Raw genomic sequence first — 22,892 nt, 5'->3', positions numbered from 1 at the left:
TGGCAGAATTTTAAAAATGGTGCATTTGGGGAAAATGAGTACAACCCTTGCCCTTTCTTTGCATTCCGAGACCATAAATACGACATTTCCCATCGGCCCACGCGTTAGAACTGTTTCAAAACAGACCTCCATTGTGTCGGTGTGCTCTGAAATGGCGCGAATGGTGATATAAATACTACTAGTGTGAACGCTAACAAATAACTTTCGAATAACTTTTTTCTAGTAAAGATGTTTGGCAATCGTGCAGTGTGTGAAGTGAAAGATCTCTTGAATCGAACTGATATCTTACAGCTACGAAACGACATGTTTATTATCCACGCTGAGCATCGTGTGCGGTCCAACTCCTCCCCAAATGGTTCCTGTCTCACATCTGTGACATCTACTACAACTATCAAAGCACACAAAATGTTACAACTTATCATGGTAGGAGCTGTGCTACTGAGTGTTCAATAGAAATAATACACAGTTACATTATACAACAGATGTCATAGCCTACTGCCCATGTTTCGTATGCACTCCCTTTTTAGTTATGAGTAAACTAGTCGACTACTTCGTATTATTCCAAAGAGCAAGACGGAGAGCAATTTGTAAGCCAGGGTTGTTGTTGCATTTACCATCTCCATGTCACTGCCACTCATCTCACAAGCACAAGTTTTACAATAAGTTTGAGGAAATCTAAAGACAGACAAAAAAATAAAAATAAAAGGGTAAGTCGTGGACATTTCTGAGGGAGCACAACTGCTCATTTAATTTCAGAATGTGCTTATTTTTTGCAAACGTGCAATGCTTCCAAGGTGGCGTTGCTCTTCCAAGTCATGCTTGTTCCATTGTTATGGCAGTCGGTCGGTTCCCCCATGAGATGGTTGCCTGAATACTGCATTGCCCATACAACCTAGCTTCACACACTTCTTCAACTGCCTCACAAAATGGCCGCCCAGCACTCCCGAGAAGCATGAGCAACTTTTGTTGTTTGTCTCGCCAAGTTCACGTTAAGTTTTGTTGTAATGCCAATCATTTCATTTCTGCATAGAAAGTGTGCTTCGGATGGGTATTCGAAACCACAACAGGCAACTTGTCTACCGTCTAACATGTATAACTTGAGCTAAAATCGTCAGACAAAATAGCTCCCAAACCAGAATGGCGCCTGAGCGGTGCCCCTGAATCAGAATGACAGGAGTTCTGTTTGAGTTGACACACCAGTGGACAAATCACAACACTTCACAGCGGCGACTTGCACTTAGACAGCCAATGGAACGTCGATCTCAAAGGGCTGGCGTTAATGCGGCGAAGCAAGGTCCTCTTCATACATGTTCCAGGGCACAAATCAACAGCGAACGTTTCCTGCCCTGATGCATGGTGGTCGAACGGAGGGATTGTTGGAAAATTTCGGAGGTTAGTATATAAATGTGTTTTTACCCAGTGTGCCTTATTTCCTCAGCCATCTCCTAGCAAGAAAATGCACTATGGGAAATGACACTGGAGTTCTAGAGGGAATATTTGCTAATAAAATGAAGCTGAAATGACGCGAAAGTGAAATGTTTTATTTATTATTGGATGTAGCGTTCACGTTGCTTGCAACATAAAACAACCTTGCCATCCGCGCTGTTCCAAATACGTGCTGCTGGGGATTCGTGATAGCTCCCGGTGCTCTATGTAAAGTTTCGTTTGACATGGGTGAACTGGAGAGTATTTCTTGAGCGGATTCTAAATGATCGCAGTCGAAGGGTTTTAGCGATTTCGACTTTGATGTCGAAATGTACTGTCCCCTTTTCCGTCAAATAGCCATGCTCCCTTTTGGGTGCTAACGAGTTAGCCGCTGTATATTTGCGCCAAAGTCCACCGAAGTAGTTTTGCAGGCAGTTAGCATGTCGAGCTAAATAAGATGCAGACAGATAGGCCTACTCTGTGATCATTCCATGACAGGTGCTTTGCACTTGTGATGATTTGTCACAGACTGTAATTGTTCACCAAGGCCAAGTTTGGCGCATTCTAAATGTGGCTAAAATAAATTAGACAAGATTGTTTAACGCCAGTGCTAAGTGGGAGTCAAGTTTAGCGGTGTTATGATGATGCTACAAAACAAGCTGAACATATTCGCAATCCTCAGTGATTCAGTGTTGATACTGCATAAAGTAGTTGCTCTATTTTCCGATTTGTTTCCAGACAGCTTATCCAAGGCTGTATATGATCTTTTTGGACAAGCCTGTTTCTTGCGTCTAAAGAGCAGTGGGATGGGTCGGCAGAATGGATGTTTGGTTGCCCTTACATAGCCTACCCCATCATTATGAAAGTGAAACGCGCAGTCATGATCTAACTAGTCCAGTCATCCAGACCCAGTTATGCTGAAAATACGAAGAGGGGTAGCATTAAGACAGACAAACCTGCGCTTCTATACACCATTTGTATGACATCTTACTTGGCCACAAATCTCACCAAGCTGCATTGCAAAATTCTCATTGTTTTAAATCTGGTGTTAAGACTGGGCTCAGCTATGGCAAAACATCAAGGACAATACTCGTCTGTAGCACAAGGTAAATAAAAAGGAAAACATGCCTTATGATTATAAGAATGCATGTTTGAAGGGGCAAAGTAGTACAGTAGTACCATAGTTATTACTACTGCTAGTAAGCGCACCAATATGCCGCATCCACTGTGAGGACATATCTTAAAAGTTAACCTACAGACCGTAAACTCTCTGTACTAAGTTGGTCCAACGTTTAGTTCATGCAGCACTATGGAAACGCCAAAAGCAAAGTTAATTTTCATTGCACTACATTTGCACAGTGAGTGACATTACAGCCATTAAATTGTATTGTATTCTGTTCCTTGAGATGGATCTTGACGTGTGTGTGTGTGTGTGTGTGTGTGTGTGTGTGTGTGTGTGTGTGTGTGTGTGTGTGTGTGTGTGTGTGTGTGTGTCCTGTATCGGAATATGCTTGAATGTATTTACTGTGTGTGTGACAGGCAAACGATGCTCTTGGCCCAGGTGAGGGATTCTCAGGCCATGGAGTTCCAAAGTGTGGATGGAGATTCCCAGCAGGTGACCCTGTGCTTAACGGAGGCGGTCACAGTGGCAGGTGAGGTGACGTCTGTCATTACCTGTTGTAATGTCGATACAGCAAAGCCAAACTAAATTCTGCATACAGGCCACTGACAGCAGCAGGGGGTGTTGTCCCGATCCCAGGGAAAGAGGGGGCCCAGAATTTTGTCCCCATTGCATTGCATGTATTGAGAGCGGGGCCCTTTCAGATGATTTTGTCCTGGCTGGGCCCAGGCAAACCCGTCCGTGGCCCTGACTACATGAGGTAGGTAGTGCATGTATAATAACATAGTTGCCGTTGCCCTTTGGTAGGACTCTTGGGCTGCGAGCTGTTGTTGGTGTCCACTATGTTATCATGGGTGGGTGTCGCTTGCAGAAGCATAATTATGCCTGCCATTCACCACTTCTTTGCTGTACCAGAGGGTGTTTATTCAAAAAAAGGTTGAGCACCACTGTACCAAGAGGGTAGAGTAATAAAGAGGAATCAAAACCTCTTTTCTCTTTTTTTATTTGTCAGGGACAATGCAGTGCACATTATTACAAACATGGCATGGCAAGGCCATGTCACAGCTTGCAGATGTGGGTACATGCTAGGTAGCTCATTTGCAACCTCAGTCCCTGGTCAGGCTAGCTATTCTAATAAAATATATAGACTATACAATTATACAAAATATACAGTATACAGTAGACAATTATATGCTATCTTAAAAAAGAGAAAGAAAGAGAAGTTGAAGGGCGCAACATGCAATGGTAGATCTGAGTATTGCCGGTTCATGAAAAAAACAAAATCAAATCCCCCTCCCCCAACCCTCATAATGTCTTTCAAAAATACAATCCCATTTTCCAACTCGCTTTCCACACTATGTAAAGCATGTGGGTGTAAAGGCTTGATTTGGCATATCCTGTATTCAGGGCTTTACATTAACTTATGGCCTGTGGATGTTAAATCTTACTAGTCATTAGTGGTGTGCGCAATGGCACTGCCCTTGTTACGATTCGATTCGATTATGGATCGGGAGGTATCGAATCGATTCAGTCCGATTCTACGATACATTGCAATGCGTTACATTTCTACTGAAGACGAGGCAAATTTTTCATCTGTAATGAGGCAATACAAGCAATCAGATACCGAACAATATTTTATTGGCTGTTGTGTGTATCTGGCGAGCAGTTTTCAATGTTCTGAAATGCTTTCATTTAATTCAAAGTTCATTTGCTATGGAAATGCTTGCGGAAATAATGGGACCTTGAAAAAATATGCCTCATCAATTATGGCATTTGCTGAATCGATTATTTAATTGTACTGCCCCGTATTGCGATGCATTGTCGAAACGATTGTGACACCACTTCTAGCCACACATTCACTTAGGGGTGGGCGGTAACCGCGGTATAATATCGTGTGCGGTATTTTTTCATCAATGATAGAGATTTTGTGTCATACCGTCTACCGCAATAGCACATTGCGTCCTGCACACTCGCAGAGAAATAACAGCAGCACAGGCATTTCATTAAAAACTACTCAATACAAAATGTGTAATGTAGGCTACAATTGTTTGCAATTGTATGTTATGCCAAAACATTTCAATTCTGGAGTGTAAATTTACTTTTAAGGCTGTAAAAGTTTAAAAATGTGTTTTCAAATTATTTGAATGACAAGAATTCCCTCATAGATAAAACAACGTCTGACCAGTCATTTAAAAAAATAAAATGCAAAAAGTGGTCTTTTGGTCATTTAGCCACAAAACGCTTATTTTTTTCATATTATACACAATGTACAATACCGTGATATATACCGTGATATATACCGTGGCTAAAATTATACCGAGGTATACATTTTTGGCCATACCGCCCACCCCTACATTCACTTGCTATCAGTCAAAGTGGCTGGCAAACTTTCTTTTCTAACAGCCAGACTGAATTTCCACCAGCATTTGGCTGGTTCGCAGGTGTCAATTTAGAGCCTTGTCTGCCTGTATTTAAGTATTGTTCGGACTGCCTGAAAGAACCTGCATATAAACAAGACCTTTTTGTTACAGATGGTGATCACATCGAAAACCTGGACACGGTTAGCCTGCAAGCAGTGACGCTGGTCGATGGCTCCACTGCTTACATTCAGCACAACCCGAAAGGTACAGCCGCCTGATTCTCCTAACAGTATTGGACATTCTACAGCATTGGTTGTACAGTGTTGTGCGTAGTACATTGGATGTACGTGTTTGGTTGCCCTGGGTGACAGTTTGGTGCTTTTGTCTGTTCCTCCTCCCAAAACCTGCTTGCACTAATTCAACTTTGCATGTCGTTGCTAATCTACTGTATTGCTGTTTGCATGCTGCTGTACTTTATAACTTTTGGATTTATGCATATTTTGTATATTGCTGTTCATGTTCTTTTTTGTAAGTCGCTTTGCATATCAATTGGGCCCTGTCTGTCTACTAAAAGTAATTAAAGTTTGGGGCTCCATGACTCAGTGGGCTAAGGAGCCACATAATTTATCTGGAGACCTGAGATTGAGTTCGACCCAAGCTTCTCCCACTGCTTTCCTGTCAGTCTCTCATACTGTCCTATTAATAAAGGCATAAAAAGCCGTGCTGCGGAACCGTTAGGGCACTCGTCTGCCATGCAGCCGACCTGGGTTCGATTCCCGGCCCGGGTCATTTGCAGACCCCTCCCCATCTCTCTCCCCATTAGCTTCCTGTCCACCTCTCAAACTGCCTTGCCATCAATAAAGTCGTAAAAAAATATATATTTAAAAAAAGATTGTAATGTAATGCCTTCTATTCCAGTGCTGTCTGAATGTAATGTAATGTTATGTAATGTAATGTAATGCCTTCTATTCCAGTGCTGTCTGACAGTAAGCTGATGGAGGGTCAGATGATCCAGCTGGAGGACGGCTCTGCTGCCTATATCCAGCACCTGCCCATGCCCAAATCAGGTACATACACCTTCTCCTGCCCATGCCCAAATCAGGTACATACACCTTCTACATCCAACACCTGCCCATGCCCAAATCAGGTACATACACCTTCTCCTGCCCATGCCCAAATCAGGTACATACACCTTCTACATCCAACACCTGCCCATGCCCAAATCAGGTACATACACCTTCTCCTGCCCATGCCCAAATCAGGTACATACACCTTCTCCTGCCCATGCCCAAATCAGGTACATACACCTTCTCCCCTGCCCATGCTCAAATCAGGTACATACACCTTCTCCTGCCCATGCCCAAATCAGGTACATACACCTTCTCTACTGCCCATGCCCAAATCAGGTACATACACCTTCTCCCCTGCCCATGCTCAAATCAGGTACATACACCTTCTCCTGCCCATGCCCAAATCAGGCGCATGTTGCCATGTCTGATTGCTCTTGTTACTTGTTGTGATCTGCAGGGGGCATGTTGCCATGTCTGATTGCTCTCGTTACTTGTTGTGATCTGCAGGTGGCGAGGGCCTACGCCTGGAGGACGGCCAGGCAGTGCAGCTGGAGGACGGGACGACAGCGTACATCCACACACCAAAAGGTAAACATGCCATATGCAGCCAGAATACTACTTAAATCTAAACTCTGAACCTTTTCTGTACTATTGCCCAATAGATTGATCCCAGCTTCACTGTGAAAAACTTACTTCTATACACTATGTACCTTGGTATTTTTTTTTGAAGTTGGAAAAGAATTAACTTTTCATCTTAAAAAAAAAAATCAACACATTAACAAAATGTGTGTGTGCGTGTGTGTGTGCGTGCGTGTGCGTCATGCGTTTGTCTTTGTGCAGAGACGTACGAGCAGGGCAGCTTGCAGGCCGTGCAGCTGGAGGACGGGACCACAGCTTACATCCAGCACGCGGTGCACATGCCCCAGGGCAACACCATCCTGGCCATCCAGGCAGACGGCACTGTGGCAGACCTGCAGGCAGAGGGCGCTATAGACGCCGAGACCATCAGTGTGCTGGAGCAGTACACGACCAAGGTCAGCCCAGAGCCAGAGATGGTTGCTTTGATCTCTAGTCACGTAGGGTGCGTCACAATTTGCGACCTTGCCTCCTCCACTTGTGCCTCCTCCACTTGTGCCTCCTCGTACCAGGAAGTAATATGTCATGATGACATCACTGACCACAGCATTATATTTCAATATCTTGCAAAAGCTCAATTGTAAAGCCTTCTTCTCATTTGCAATTGGGATGGTGAATGAAAAACAGTCCCTCAAAAGTTGTTGTGGCTAGGCTGACAGCTGGGAAACTTTATCGGTTTCTCCACGGAGGAGGGGCCAGAAGGTGGGGCGAGGAGACAAGCACAAGTGGAGGAGGCAAGGTCGCATATTGTAACGCACTCATGGTTTCATGCTAGCCTCGAAGGTTCCGCTCTCTGCCATACGTTTGTGTTAGCATGGCTAAGTTATGTGTACCATTTCTACAAAGTTGGCTGTTATGCTATTGTCCTGACACAAGTTACCATTTTAAGTCAAGTAATTATACACTCCGTTCAAATGGTGTGCTTGAAAATCGTGCAAAAACGGTTGTTTTATCATTTCCTCTCAGAGTCCTCAATGATGCTCTGTCGAAACGAATGTTATGTCCAGAACCTTTCGAAGGCTGTGCAAAACTGGGAGATTGGACATGATTGGGCATGTTTGCCCATGTGTGGACACATTTGTGCACCATTTTTCACAGCAGCGCCCTATGACAATGATGTAACTCTTCATATAGACTTTAGGCTTTGGGTCAGATTCCAGCAGTGCAATAGTGTTAGCCATACCTTTGGCTGTGTTGTAATTTTGCGGTGCAATGAAAATAAAAATGAAAATAAAATGTATTTTTTTGTATTTGTGATGATGTTAATATAAGAAACTACGCGATAATATCTTGGATATGTATAAGTCATAATGCGTATTTAATCAGTATGTGTGTGTCTATTTTGTGTACCATATCACAGGTAGAAAATACTGAGTGTGGCACAGGACTCTTAGGAAGAACGGACACTGACAATGGCATCATGCAGGTATGGTCCCACAAGCTTTTTTTTTTTTTTTTTGGCCTTTTGCGACACTACAGCTTGTATTGAGAGGTGGACAGGAAGGGAATGGGGAGAGAGATGGGAAGGGGTCTGCAAGTCAAGTCAAGTAGGTTTTATTGTCAATTTCTTTACATGCACTGGTCATACAAAGAATTTGAAATTACATTTCTTGCTTTCCCATACAGACATAGACTAATCTAGGTAAGGACATAGACAGTATAGACATAGACAGTACTTATACATGGACTTAAGACAGTATGGACATAGACAGTGCTCATACAGACATTTAAAGTGCAAGACTGGACAACAGAAGACTTGTAGAGGACATACATTAAGAGGTGTCCCAAATGACCCTGGTCGGGAATCGAACCCGGGTCAGCCACATTGCATAAGAGCTTTTTACTCTAACTTTTAAACAATTGCTCTTCATGTTTTTTTTTCCACAGAAAGTATCACTGATGTGCAATGGCTCTAAAATAGCTGCTTTCTGACAACTATTTGGTTGATCAATTATCTTGTTCATTTTCCCTGTGTGTGCAACCTCTGTCTTAAAGCATTTTGGAGAGCCATAGAGTGTGAATGTGTGAACTGGTGACAAATTCAGAGGTCTACATTTCTAATGCAAAGACTATTGACCATATCATAAATGAAAAATGTGTAGAAACGACTTGTTCAAATGCATATAAACGGGTGACAAACTCAAAGATCTACATATCTAATGCAAAGACTATTGACGATATCATAAATGAAAAATGCATAGAAAAAAACAAATGCATAGAGAAATGTGAAACTAGAAATAAGTCTCGCTTCAGATATTGTGTATACTATTAGTAATAAAGAATAAAGAAAAGAGGACAGCACTCCAAGTTTTGTTTTTTAATCCACTGCCCAACACTGAAGAAGGTTAAGACCGAAACAACGGGCAATAAAACTTGGAGTGCTGTCCTCTTCTCTTTATTTTGTATATTTTTAGGAATGAGCACCCATTACTTTTTACGTTGGTTGGGTTGAGCACGTTACACCACTTGGTTTACTATTAGTAATAATAAATGAGTTGAGCGCGTTACACCAGTTGGTTTACTCTTCATCTGCTGGTCCTCAGATCGTGCTGCAGGGTCAGGACGGCAGGTCTAGTCGGGTGCAGCACGTTGGAGAGAAGACGTTTCGCTGTGACCACGAGGGCTGCGGCAAACTCTACACCACGGCACACCACCTCAAGGTACAGTAACACTATACAGTCTGGCTAATGATATTGTGCAACCATGTTTTTTGGCGATAACTGGGAAAATATTGCTGACCGAAGAAGAATCCACCAGCAAGAATTATGTGAAATTCTTGCAGATGGATTTCAGGGTTGGTTCAACAGGATATCAAACACCTTGAAGAATAACTTTTAATATCCATGGTCCATAATGTTCCATCTCACTGTACAAGGTTCAACACATCCTTTTTACCCCCCACACACTTCAAGAGAAAGCGATTCATATCCACAAAGGGATAATTAACATGGTTTTCAATGGTCAAGACCAGTGATGGTTTTGGAGTCAATTGAGGGTACAGTATATCACGAAAGTGAATACACCCCTCACAGTTTTGCAGATGTTTGAGTATATCTTTTCATAGGAAAGCATTACAGAAATGTAACTTTGACACAATGATTAGTGACCTTTTAACAACATATTTAACCTCTTAAATTTCTTGTTCACTCAGAAAAAAACAAAATACAGCCATTAATGTTTGAACATGTACTCACAAAAGTAAGTACACCCCAGATTAAAATCCGGTAGAGAAGGGGCTACGTTGCCTCGAATCGTCTCGAAATGAAGGGTCATGAAAGGGAGGTCATCAGTGTGCGTTTCAACCTTTCTTAGCATTGAACTTATACATTTTAAGTCTGCATCTGTCTTAAATAGATTGGTGTGAGATTTGAATGCAATCCTATGGAGAATATCGTGATCTGCTTCAGTAGTCACAGTGCATGTTGACATGTATGTTTCTTTTAGGTGTATTTCATATTGCCAATGTTGACAGCATTCATGCATCCCCAAACCATGTCAGTCCCACTACCATGCTTGGCTTATGAGAGGATACACCTTTTTTGTACAACTCACTTGTTTACCACCACACATGCTTGGCACCATCTAAAGCAAATTTGTTTATCTTGGTCTCAAGAGAGATGAACAGACCAAGGATATGGATCACTGGAACCATGTTGTGTGATCTGAAGAGACCAAGATAAACAAATTTGCTTTAGATGGTGTCAAGCATGTGTGGTGGTAAACAAGTGAGTTTTACAAAAAAGGTGCATCCTCTCATAAGCCAAGCATGGTAGTGGGACTGACATGGTTTGGGGATGCATGAATGCTGTCAACATTGGCAATCTGAAATACACCTAAAAGAAACATGCATGTCAACATGTACTGTGACTACTGAAGCAGATCATGATATTCTCCATAGGATTGCATTCAAATCTCACACCAATCTATTTAAGCCAGATGCAGACTCAAAATGTAAAAGTTCAATGCAAAGAAAGGTTGAAACGCACACTGATGACCTCCCTTGTCATCCCTTTTCATTTTGTTTCATTTCGAGACGATTCGAGCCAACATAGCCCCTTCTCTACCGGATTTTAATCTGGGGTGTACTCACTTTTGTGAGTACATGTTCAAACATTAATGGCTGTATTTTGTTTTTTTCTGAGTGAACACGAAATTTAAGCGATTAAATATGTTGTTAAAAGGTCACTAATCATTGTCTCAAAGTTAAATTTCTGTAATGCTTTCCTATGAAAAGATATACTCAAAAATCTGCAAAACTGTGAGGGGTGTATTTACTTTCGTGATATACTGTATATTTAAGATGCAAGGAAGCTGGTTATGGGCTCATATTAAAGGGTAAACATTAAAGGAATACTACATTTACATATTTGTTATTGAATCTCCTCTATATGTACTGATAAAAGGGTAAAAACTTCCAAAACAGCAAACCTGCATAATATCCTTATCCACCAGGTTTTTTTTTTTGTTTTTACATTTTTCCACTTAAAATTGGCTATTTTAATCGTAGCTCGTAAAAAAATGGTAAGTTATTGTACTTTCATGCTTGGATGTCACCATAAAAACTAGAAAGCAACAGCACCAATATTTTTCCAGTTATCGCCAAAAAACATGGTTGCATAATATCATTAGCCAGACTATACGTAAAACTACACACCACAGCACAGCATGTGAAGGTGAGGCTCCGAATGACACCTGTCTTTGTGAAAGATGGGAATTCTGAACTGAATAAATGTATTCATATGTTTATTTTTACTTCTGACATATCAAGACAAGACTTAATCTGTTCTTATGGTTTTACTTTTTTTTGCAATGTACGTTATGTTCGCAAGAATTTTGATGATTGTAGTAATAACATTTTAATAAAAGTTATGTATTTGTATCGCACATCTCAAACAAAATGGACCTGACACTGATTCGTCTGATTACAGCCTTTGTTGGTTGTGGCTTTGTAGCTCATAGAAGGAAGTTGCTCGGAATAAAAAAAGGGCAATATGATGTTGCCTTCGTTGCCAATGTGTGTTTACAACTCTGTGTGTGTCTCTGACAGGTACACGAACGCTCACACACTGGCGATAAACCGTATTTGTGTGAACACATCGGATGTGGGAAGAAATTTGCCACAGGTGAGAGACATGTTTGGCATATTTCACAGGCTTGGTGTAGAACTCATGTCTGTGAAGTTCGTCCAGGTCATCTATCTTAGTCAAAAGTCTTCAAGCTACAAAAAGACCTCCAGCCGATTGCAACTAAACTCTTTTTAAACAATGGAGTGTTCAGTTTCTTGGCTATCATAGTGTGTGTGTGTGTGTGTGTGTGTGTGTGTGTGTGTGTGTGTGTGTGTGTGTGTGTGTGTGTGTGTGTGTGTGTGTGTGTGTGTGTGTGTGTGTGTGTGTGTGTGTGTGTGTCTGTGTCTGTGTCTGTGTGTGTGTGTGTGTGTGTGTGTTCGTTCGTTCTGCCTCACTGGTATTCCCACAGGCTATGAGAATGACATACATGTTATATTTCACAGGCCCACTGCAGTGTAGTGTTCAATTTCTTGGGTACCATCTTTATTACTGTGTGTGTGTGGTAATTCATGGTGTGGTTTTCAGAGGCCCATTGTAGTGGTCAATTTCTTAGGTACCATCATTATACCGTGTGCGTGTGTGTGTGTGGTAATTGATGGTGTGGTGTTCCTACAGGCTATGGGCTCAAGAGTCACATCAGGACACACACGGGCGAGAAGCCGTACCGTTGCCAGGAGACCAACTGTCATAAATCCTTCAAGACGTCAGGAGATCTGCAGAAGCACACGCGGACACACACAGGTGCAGCAGCTTCTCTTCACACACACACACACACACACACACACACACACACACACACACACACACACACACACACACACACACACACACACACACACACACAGGTGCAGCAGCTTCTCTTCACACACACACACACACACACACACACAGGTGCAGCAGCTTCTCTTCACTCTCACTTCTCACACAGGTGCAGCAGCTTCTCTTCACACACACACACACACACACACACACACACACACACACACACACACACACACACACACACACACACACACACACACACACACACAGGTGCAGCAACTTCTCTTTACTCACACACACACACACACACACACACACACACACACACACACACACACACACACACACACACACACACACAGGTGCAGCGACTTCTCTTTACTCACACACACACACACACACACACACACACACACACACACACACACACACAGGTGCAGCAGCTTCTCTTCACTCTCACTTCTCACACAGGTGCAGCAGCTTCTCTTCACACACACACACACACACACACACACACACACACACACACACACACACACACACACACTCTTCACTCTCACTTCTCACACAGGTGCAGCAGCTTCTCTTCACACACACACACACACACACACACACACACACACACACACACACACACAGGTGCAGCAGCTTCTCTTCACTCTCACTTCACACACAGGTGCAGAAGTTTCTCTTCACTCTCACTTCTCTTCAGGAAAAACTCCCGTCCTTTCTTTAGTAGTAGACATCACTTGGTGTTAACTGTTCTGGCCACGGCTGGCTGAACCTCATTATATGCTCGACATTTAAGTCAAGTCAAGTAGCTTTTATTTGCCCCAGTTTGGGCAATTGTTTTGCATCAGTAGTTGTAGCACAGTTATGGTTAGTCACTGTTACTGTTATGGGCTTGGAAGTGGGGGGGTGGGGTGGGTTTGGGGTGTACCCCTGTACTTCAGTAGTGTAGTTGTTGTACATCTAGTAACAAGTGAGGCCCGGTGGCATGCTTGCTGTGTCCCTAAACTATGCATGCGACCGAGTGCACATACTTGCTTCAGGACGACAGGAGCACCTTGAGCAATACTGGAGGGGGCCTCTAGGGGGCAGATGGCCAATGGGGCTATTATTGTTTTCCGCCATTGTATGACTCTACCGCAAACTCACCATGGAAGTCTTTGTTAAAAATTGTTTTAAAATTGCACCGTATGCATGCGTTTGTGTACATTGTGACTGGTGCTCTACCACACACAAAATTGACATCAAATTCACTTGGCAACACGTTAATGCATGAAAAGTGCACACACACCTGTATCCTGCAGCAAGCAGGTCCTGTGTCTTAAACAGCTTATGATTAAGTTTAGTGGAATGAAATGTAAGAGAGTTCAGTTTTCTACATTGAAGTATACTATACTAATAAGATGCATCCTCTTCCTCTCAGGGGAGAAGCCCTTCAAGTGTCCGTTTGAAGGCTGCGGTCGCTCCTTCACCACTTCCAACATTCGCAAGGTGCACATCCGGACGCACACGGGAGAGAGGCCTTACTACTGCTCAGAGCCCAGCTGTGGGAGGGCCTTCGCCAGCGCCACCAATTACAAGAACCACATGCGGATACACACAGGTGCAGTACACACACTTTACACTTTATTTTCCTCATGCCTTGTGTTTTACAGACATGTTTTGATGTTTCAATGGAGAATGGGTTGATGGAACAGTTTGTGGAATGCTCATATTCCAAAACGTTACCAGGCAAGTTTTTGAAATCTTGTTCCAAATGAATCGCATTGTAATTACAATGACCCTGTGTAGTTCATGTTTGTATTTGTTTTTTGTTCTGCGGCTTTAATTCATATATTCAGACAGTAGAGAAACAAAAGTCCTTAAGCATCCGTGTTCCATTTTTTTTTACCTTAAACCATTGACTCCAAGCATGGACTGTCTGACCTGTTCTTCTCCCTTTGGTTCTTCCCGCATCTCTACAGGAGAGAAGCCGTACGTGTGCACAGTGCCCGGCTGCGATAAGCGCTTCACAGAGTACTCCAGCCTGTACAAGCACCACGTGGTGCACACGCCCTGCAAGCCCTACGTCTGCAGCCACTGCGGCAAGACCTACAAGCAGATCTCCACGCTGGCCATGCACAAGCGCACCGCGCACAACGACACCGAGCCCATCGAGGAGGAACAGGAGGCGTACTTCGAACCGCCCACAGGTGTGTGTGTGTGTGTGTGTGTGTGTGCGCGCGCGCATGTATGCGTGAAAGAGAGAGATAGTCCATAGAGGAGGAGCGGGAGGCCTACTTAACCCATTGACGCCTAAGGGACCTGCAAAAAAAGGGTGCTGAATGCCTGAGCCCTTTTTAAGAAAACCTGCCCTAAGCCTATAAAAACAGAAATATCTCAGCTTTTGAAGCACATAAAAATATGCACTGGGTTGCATTTCAACGCTAAGACCCTCATCTTTCATTAGAATGTGTTAATGCATCTCAAACAAACAGAGATTTTTAATAAAGTTGTCTCAAATCTCATGAGCCTGAATGTTGTGCAACGCAGCTCCAGACGCCAGGGCCAATGTTGCGCAACGCAACATCAGGCATCAATGGGTTAAAGGTGTGTGTATGTGTCTGTCCATAGAGGAGGAGTAAGACTCCTATGAAATAAGATTGAAATAAACTGCTGAACCACTGAAACCGTTTTGGGGACAATTTTTTTAGGTAAAAAAAAAAATCTTTACCTGGACACTATTACAGATCTGAGGCCTTTTGAATTCTATTTGGCCATCTAAGAAGTCAACTGATAGGTTTTGTATTTTTGTTTTTGTTTTCTTTGTTTCCCTGATGTGTCCAGAGGCCATGGACGACCCGAGCATCACCTTCACGCCCGCCGTGGTGGAGGAGGAGTCGGGGATGGAGCAGGTTGCCGCGGGAACGGCTGAGATCATCGACCAGCAGCACGTCCTTATCACACAAGACGGAACGCAGCAGGTTAGACATGGAATACACACACACACACACACACACGTGCACGCGTGCCACCTAAAAATGTGGGATGGAATACACACCACATCTCACAGCAGAGCACAAGATACACGTATCACCTAAAGACATCGCTCGGCACAACACAGAATTTACGCGACACAGCACAGAATACACACATGACCAACCCAACACAGAATCCAGACTGAGCGTTGGGACTTTTTAAGAACTTAAATTGAGAGAGTTGTTCAGCATGTTCAAAGAAGACTATAGTTTCAGTCATTGAAGCTTCACAAAGCACCTTACATTGATTATGGTAGCCCTTTACACTGATTTTATGAGGTTGAAGTCAAGGTATTGCATCACATGATCTAAACACATTTTGAGGGTTTTAATATTTTTTCTCACGGTTTTAAATCAATATTGTGAAGTACATTACCTACTATTTTATCATAGTTTAAAATAGTACCGTTCCACTGGCCTGTAGTTATTGTATGTAACTACTTTATATAACTTATGAATATAACTTATTAATATGTAATGTATTAATATGTACCTCTGCTTCGTATAACTTATTAATATGTAATATATTAATATGTACCTCTGCTTCATATAACTTATTAAGATGTAATGTATTAATATGTACCTCTGCTTCATATAACTTATTAAGATGTAATGTATTAATATGTACCTCTGCTTCATATAACGTATTAATGTGTAATGTATTAATATGTACCTCTGCTTCATATAACTTATTCATATGTAATATATTAATATGTACCTCTGCTTCGTATAACTTATTAATATGTAATGTATTAATATGTACCTCTGCTTCATATAACTTATTAATATGTAATGTATATTAATATGTACCTCTGCTTCATATAACTTATTCATATGCAACTAGTGTGTTTATCTTCCCTCTCAGGTCAGTTTGTCCCAGGCGGACATGCAGGCGATGGGCGGCACGATTACCATGGTAACGCAAGAGGGCACCACCATCACTATTCCGACCCACGAGGCCATGCTGTCGTCCGGGGGCACACACGCCGTTACCATGGTGACAGCAGATGGCACGGAGGGACAGGTATGAACATGTTACATGCCCAATCACAGGTGTCAAGATACTTATAATCTTGGGAGGAAATGACCATGATTTACATGCCTGGATTCAGGATAATATGTAACCTTCGATAAGACAAAAACAAAAACAAAAAACACACACACACCAATTTTTACTCTTTATAGGCTGCAAACCTATAATAAGACGTAATAAACAAATCTTGAATCTTAGATTTCTTAAATAACAAAATCTTATATCACTTTTTTTGTCCATATTGACCAATGTTTGTATCACGATTGGTTCTGAGCAATGGCATTTGAAATTAAAATTGTCCATCATTATCTGTATTGGGCAAAATCACATGACAACACGATTGTGTGTTAATAAGGAGTAGTACGTGAACATGTGCAGTAATAAGGCTGCACAACTAGTCCAAATTAATCGAAAATCGTGATTTAATCGTGATATCGAAATCTTGTTAGATGAATTGTTCAGCGCTACCCCAGGCACATAGGCCCATGATAATAAGCATGTTATTACAGAATGTGTTCAGGCAACTACCTCAAGGCACGTGTGCTTACTAAAGTTATGGCTTCTGTGATCTAATATGGTGCGTGTGTGTGTTTGCTACAGGTTGCTATAGTAACTCCCGACCTATCGGCGTTTCAAACGGAGGACGGGGAGCTGATGCAGGAGCAGGACGGAGGGCCACACCCCGTCACTCTGCTGGCCACCTCCAATGGCACACACATCGCCGTACAGGTACACACACACACACACACACACACACACACACACACACCCCGTCACACTGCTGGCCACCTCCAATGGCACACACATCGCCGTACAGGTACACACACACACACACACACACACACACACACACACACACACACACACACACACACACACACACACACACACACACACACACTCCTGGCCACCTTTAATGGTACACATGTTGCCATGCAGGGACGCGCACACACACGCACTGCTGGCCACCTCCAAAGACACACACACACACGCCTCTAGCCATTTACACTAAACACACACCCAATTACACATACCGTACGTCACGTTAATGTTGCGTGTATTACCATGCGGGCATGCATCACAGAAGGCACACACACCTACACCTCCAGTGATGCACACATCACATTGGAGTACACTGCCTCCAGTGACACACACACACACACACACACACACACACACACACACACACACACACACACACACACCCTCAATGACGCACATCACCATACAGATGTAGCATACACATTTAACAATAACAAACACACACACACACACAGCGTCAATGACTCATGCACTTACAATAAAGCACAACCATCTCAATACAGGTACGCACACACCTCAAATAACACACGGCTATAATAACATGCACCTCTAGCCTGTTTTGTTGGTAGTTTAGTTTAGTTTATTTAGTTTAGTTCAGCAGGGACCATGCACAATAGACATTGTTTACAGAAGTAAGCCTGTCAACCAAGTGGAAAAGGTAGTGGGATTGTTTTGGCCTGGGCACAAGTTAAACTGCAATAGAATTGTTTAGCAACAGAATTTGGTATTGATTTTGTAACTGTTGCGTTTGATAAATCTTGTGTTGTCATATGATGTATCTGTCAGTTAACCTGTTCAGGGCTGATAGTATTCAGGCTCCATGCCTAATTTCAGGCTTGACAAGAGTTTGCAAAAGTAAAAACATTGATAATAATTAGCCATTAGGTTATTCTTATCTCAGAAAGTGTTACAAGTTCAGAGTTTTCCTCTACTATCAGGCTTGAATAATGGTCATACACAGGCTATTAAATGCTTGAATATGTGTCAAAACAGGCCTATGTTACGTCACCATGCAGTATCTTGTCGTCGTCGTTAGAGCAGGGGAAAAAGTCCAGGCTCAGGATTTTTTTTCACTATCACCCCTGCCTGTTTAGATCCAAGTCATTTAAACCAATAGCAAGAAGCACAGAGCACCTACAATCAACACGTCTCAGTCTGACCTTAACGCACCTCTTCTATTTTTATCTGCCATGTTTATGTAATGCCAGATTAGCTGTGTGTCTGCTCGTCATGCCTACACAAGGCACTGATATGGCTATTGTTGCAGAGACAGATCTCTATCATGCCCTTTGTTTGCTGTTTGAGGAACACACACACAGGCAGCAGGCCTCAGCCACAACAATACATGTGTTTATTTAGAAAATGGAGCAGGCTTTTGGGACTTATCTAATTAACCCTTTGCTTTATTTGGACAGCAATTTCAGGATTAGTGTAATGCTACAACGCCATTGTTCTAGAGACTAATATGTATGTATAGTGTATATTGTGATGCGTTTGAGAGAAGTAAATGTGTTTTGAACTTCTTTGGGCTTTAAACATAGAATTGAAAGGCAAAAGAGGACTTTGTCAAGGACTTTGTCAACTAGTTAAAGGGCACCTTTTTTATTATTAAACAGATGTTTTCTTAATTCAGTTATAATATTGTAGTAACACAATATACATATTGCAGTTGTACTATATGGCATGAAATAACTTTTAAAAATGACACGTTTCCCTCGTGACGACACCAGCAGGTTCTTGATCTGTTTATTTCCCTGCTAATGAGCTGGTGTTCTAAATCTAAGGCCAGTGTCCTCATTTGAGTGTTGCTATTTAACACCTTGGCTATGAGCGGGGGGGGGCTCCTGCTGTCCACCAGGGCTGTGCTAACAGACACCCAGGCCATCAAGGGAGCCGACAAAGGGGTCAGTTGTCCCAGGACCAGGGAGAGAATGGGCCCAGAGTTGGGTTGTCATTAGATTGTATGTATTGGACTGGACTTTGTGGACCAGAGCCCACAGCAGCCCTGCAAGCATGGGTGTAATTTTAGGTATGGATGGTGGAGACATGTCCATATAACACTTTTGAGGCAAACCTAGCTTGTCCCCACCACTTTTTCACAAATACATTGCAAAAATTGCTCTACTAGGAGAATTAGCCATGCGGATGTCCCCGCCACTTTCCAAGCCAAACCTACACTTTTGCCTGCAAGCCCTACACGCAGGGCCGCTGACAGCTTTGGCTGGGCTCGGCACAAAGTCACCTGAATGGGTCCCCCCACCCAGTGTATATAATGTAATGAATACTCATTTCTGGGCCCGGGACAAGTGACAACTTTGTCCCCCCCTGTCAGCTTCCCTGCCTTCACGGGTCCAGGGGCTAGAGCACGTTGGCCTGTCCTGTCCTGACTCCTGTCCTGACTCCTGCCCTGTGATTAATGACTGTAGACGTGCTCAAGACCCCAGCAGCTGATCAGGTCATTCCACTGACCTCGTCAGCAAGACAAAGGCCCTCCGCAGGGGCCCCAACACAAAGGGGCCGGCACATGTTAACTCTGAAAAAAGCCATTCAGTCAGGCCTGATGGAATAATGCACTTCTCATGTGGCAGCACTGAAGTGATTTTGACCGTTGGCTTTTTGTCCTCCTCCCCCTAATCAGCAGTCTTGATTTCCATTGTTAAGTGATGCAAACCATGAATTACATTAGTCCTATTATAGCATACTTTAAACAACACAACTGTTTGTTTGTTTAAGAACGTTTAAATAGATCTTTAAAATGTGCATGTTTAAGTCTGTGTTAGTTAATTAATTTCATTTTTCTGTCCACTTTTCCTGTTTCCTCTTTTCCTGCAACAGCTTAGTGATCAGCCCTCGCTCGAAGAAGCCATTCGAATCGCTTCTAGAATACAGCAAGGAGAGACGCCTGGACTTGACGACTGATGGAGACCCACTCAGACGAACCCCATTACAGAGACTATGAACTGGAGTTTGGGATGACCTAATCACGAATTATTAATCCCAGAACCAATAGAAGAGAACTGATGATCATATTTGAAGATTTAAGATATTTTTGTGTGCGCAGTGTACATATGTTTTAAAACTGGACTTTTTTGCTGTACAGATTTATTCAATAATGCTATTGAATGTATGGACTTTGGCCAACTAATTAAAAAAAAAGAAATCTACTTTGTTGTAGTAGGCCTAATCATTTCATTATTTTCTATGGATTTTAAAGCATGTGCATTTGACTCCAATAAACATTGTATCTTTTCAGTCTTCCACAATGTTCCAAACAACTTTTGTTCAGATAGTCAGGGTCATTTTTCCAAAAAGTTGACACCTGAAGGCAAATCATGTTAATTTTCGGCATACAACTGATTTAGGGGTATTCAAGGGTGCTGAATCCAAATCTGCCGTATGCCGGACGCAAAAATGTACCGAAATGCCTCAAACAGGCAAAATCCAATATGGCCGCCGCCACCGTGTTAAAATCCTGCAATCACTTTTCTTTTGGACTAAATAAGGTATGAATTTGAAAATAGCACTTATTTTTATGTTTTCAGACATGGGGAAAGCCATTATGTCATCAGATTTAAGCTCAGATTGAAGGAAAATGCTTATGTCATTGGCTGGCAGCCATTTTAAAAGCAGAGAGCCTCATATTGTCAGCGATTTTTAACATTTTTACTAATCTTTCAAGATTCACAGAAAAATGCTCTTTGTCTCTGTGAACACAAATACTACAGAAAACTACACTGAACTGTCTACTTTCACCTGAAAAAAGAAGTTTGTGTCTACCTTTTTCCATTCTTTAGTTATGGGCAGTAGAACATGGGATGACACCACAAAAAAACACTGATTTTTGACCCCAAAATACTGCACTTCTCTCTGCCCATATGTTTGCTTTAAGAACAAATTGTTTTTGATAGTGTTCATATTTGTTATGCGACATTTTCAGGGGGTTTGAAAGGTGCTCAATGCCAATATGCTGTATAAATTAATGTATATTCCCATAGTACATCAAAATGAAGGAATCCAATATGGCCGCCGTCACCAGTCTACAGTGTATGTTTCTTTGATTACACAAGGTAAACTCTTAAGTAGGCTACATTATGTAGCATTAGGTTTTCATACAGGGAGAATTAATTTCCATACTCAGATTTAAGATAGATATCAAAGGAAATTATTTCAGTGTAGTCTGAATTCATGATTACAACAGGAACATAGGGTGACCCCCCCAAAAAACAATATTTTTTGACCCCAAAATACTGCACTTGTCTCAACCCACATTTGTGCTTTAAGGACAAAGTGTCTTTGATAGTGTTCATGTTTGATATGCAGCATTTTCAGGGGTTTTGAAGGGTGCTTAATTCGAATATTCAAATATGCTGTGTATTAGGCTCAAAACCTCTTTAATAGGCCTACCTCAAAATGAATTAATCGAATATGGACGCCATCACCAGACAAGGTGGACTCTTAATTACATTGTAGCTATAGGTTGTCATACATGGAGAATTCATCTCCATACTCAGATTAAAGATTAGAATCAAAGGACATGATTTCATAGGTTGAATTCATGTTTACAAGTGACAGTTGACTTTCATGTCAATAAGCTGTTCTTTTGAATGAAAATGTTTTCTCTACTTCCACTTTTATTTTAATGCTTATTATAACATGATGCAATATGTCCACCTCTTCCATTATGAGACAAATTTACACACATAAGTCTGAATGTGCCTAAATATAATATGCACATCTACATTTTGTGCATTAGGAATTCATTGTTTGCCAATTTTATTGCGGTGCTTACATTATATCTTTGAATGGTGGAAAGGTGAAACGTGGATCAAAACAGTTTATGTTATTGTGAGGAATTTACTTGATATATGTTAACTCATTCCCAACCATTAGGCCTATCAACCTCCTCCTCTCCAGTGATTTGGCAGGACACACAATATCATGCACTGCATGGCACTTTGGCTGCAAATGCAACAAAAGCAAAGTATGGCGTTTTGCAATGATCAGTCCTATCTAATTCAGATGTCACATGGTTACATAAAATGCCCCACATTATCAAATCTCTATATTGAGTCAGGCCCACACACCCCTTCCTATCCTCCTGCCAGTCACCGAAGTGGGATGGGTGGTATTGAACAGGGCTTTAGTCCCACTGGTCCTGTATCTGCCACTTATATATGAGTTCTCATTGTTTATCAACACAATGTTATGAAGAGGGGCAAGACACTGGCAGCCAACCACGTGAGCTATTTTTTTTTTTGACAGACAGCGGTTTCCAACAATCAGAGGCTGAGTTGTGCGCGGCTAGGTTCGCAGTCAGGTTATAAACAAAATTTAGAACCCATGTATTCTCAAGGCACACAAAGACATCACAACTTGTGCTTGCCTCATCCAACACTGCATCTGCAAGAAGTGGCATGGAGTACATGGAGTCAAGCAGTTGCTGCAATTCAGCAACTCAAGGAGGGGTGATTAGGAATAGGTTAACTTAGTATACCAAGTAAACAATTTTGGTTAGAGTAGAGGAGGGTGACTATATGTGCATATATATTTGGTATATATAGGCCTATAAACT

At 42.1% G+C, this 22,892-nt stretch overlaps 1 protein-coding gene across 4 annotated transcripts; it reads left to right on the top strand.

Moving 5' to 3' along the window:
* The first annotated feature begins 759 nt into the window (after nt 1-759).
* On the top strand, nt 760-20,494 carry znf143b (zinc finger protein 143b). Of its 4 annotated transcripts, none has more exons than XM_063197666.1 (16): nt 760-1,392; nt 2,965-3,077; nt 5,077-5,169; nt 5,880-5,972; nt 6,483-6,563; nt 6,816-7,009; nt 7,972-8,037; nt 9,155-9,271; nt 11,659-11,734; nt 12,293-12,418; nt 13,872-14,051; nt 14,413-14,640; nt 15,275-15,411; nt 16,331-16,489; nt 17,099-17,227; nt 20,156-20,494. In XM_063197666.1, exons 1-16 carry the CDS (start codon nt 1,280-1,282, stop codon nt 20,237-20,239), a joined length of 1,989 nt encoding a protein of 662 aa, XP_063053736.1. In that variant the 5' UTR covers nt 760-1,279; the 3' UTR covers nt 20,240-20,494. The 4 variants fall into 4 exon arrangements, with proteins under 4 accessions (XP_063053736.1, XP_063053735.1, XP_063053738.1 ...); XM_063197665.1 differs by having other exon boundaries at nt 16,310-16,489; XM_063197668.1 differs by lacking the exon at nt 760-1,392 and adding an exon at nt 2,396-2,531 and having other exon boundaries at nt 16,310-16,489.
* Nucleotides 20,495-22,892: the final 2,398 nt, after the last annotated feature.

The sequence above is a fragment of the Engraulis encrasicolus genome, chromosome 4 (genome assembly GCF_034702125.1).
Source record: "Engraulis encrasicolus isolate BLACKSEA-1 chromosome 4, IST_EnEncr_1.0, whole genome shotgun sequence".
Lineage (NCBI taxonomy): Eukaryota > Metazoa > Chordata > Actinopteri > Clupeiformes > Engraulidae > Engraulis > Engraulis encrasicolus.
This window is presented reverse-complemented; position numbering and strand designations above follow the sequence as displayed.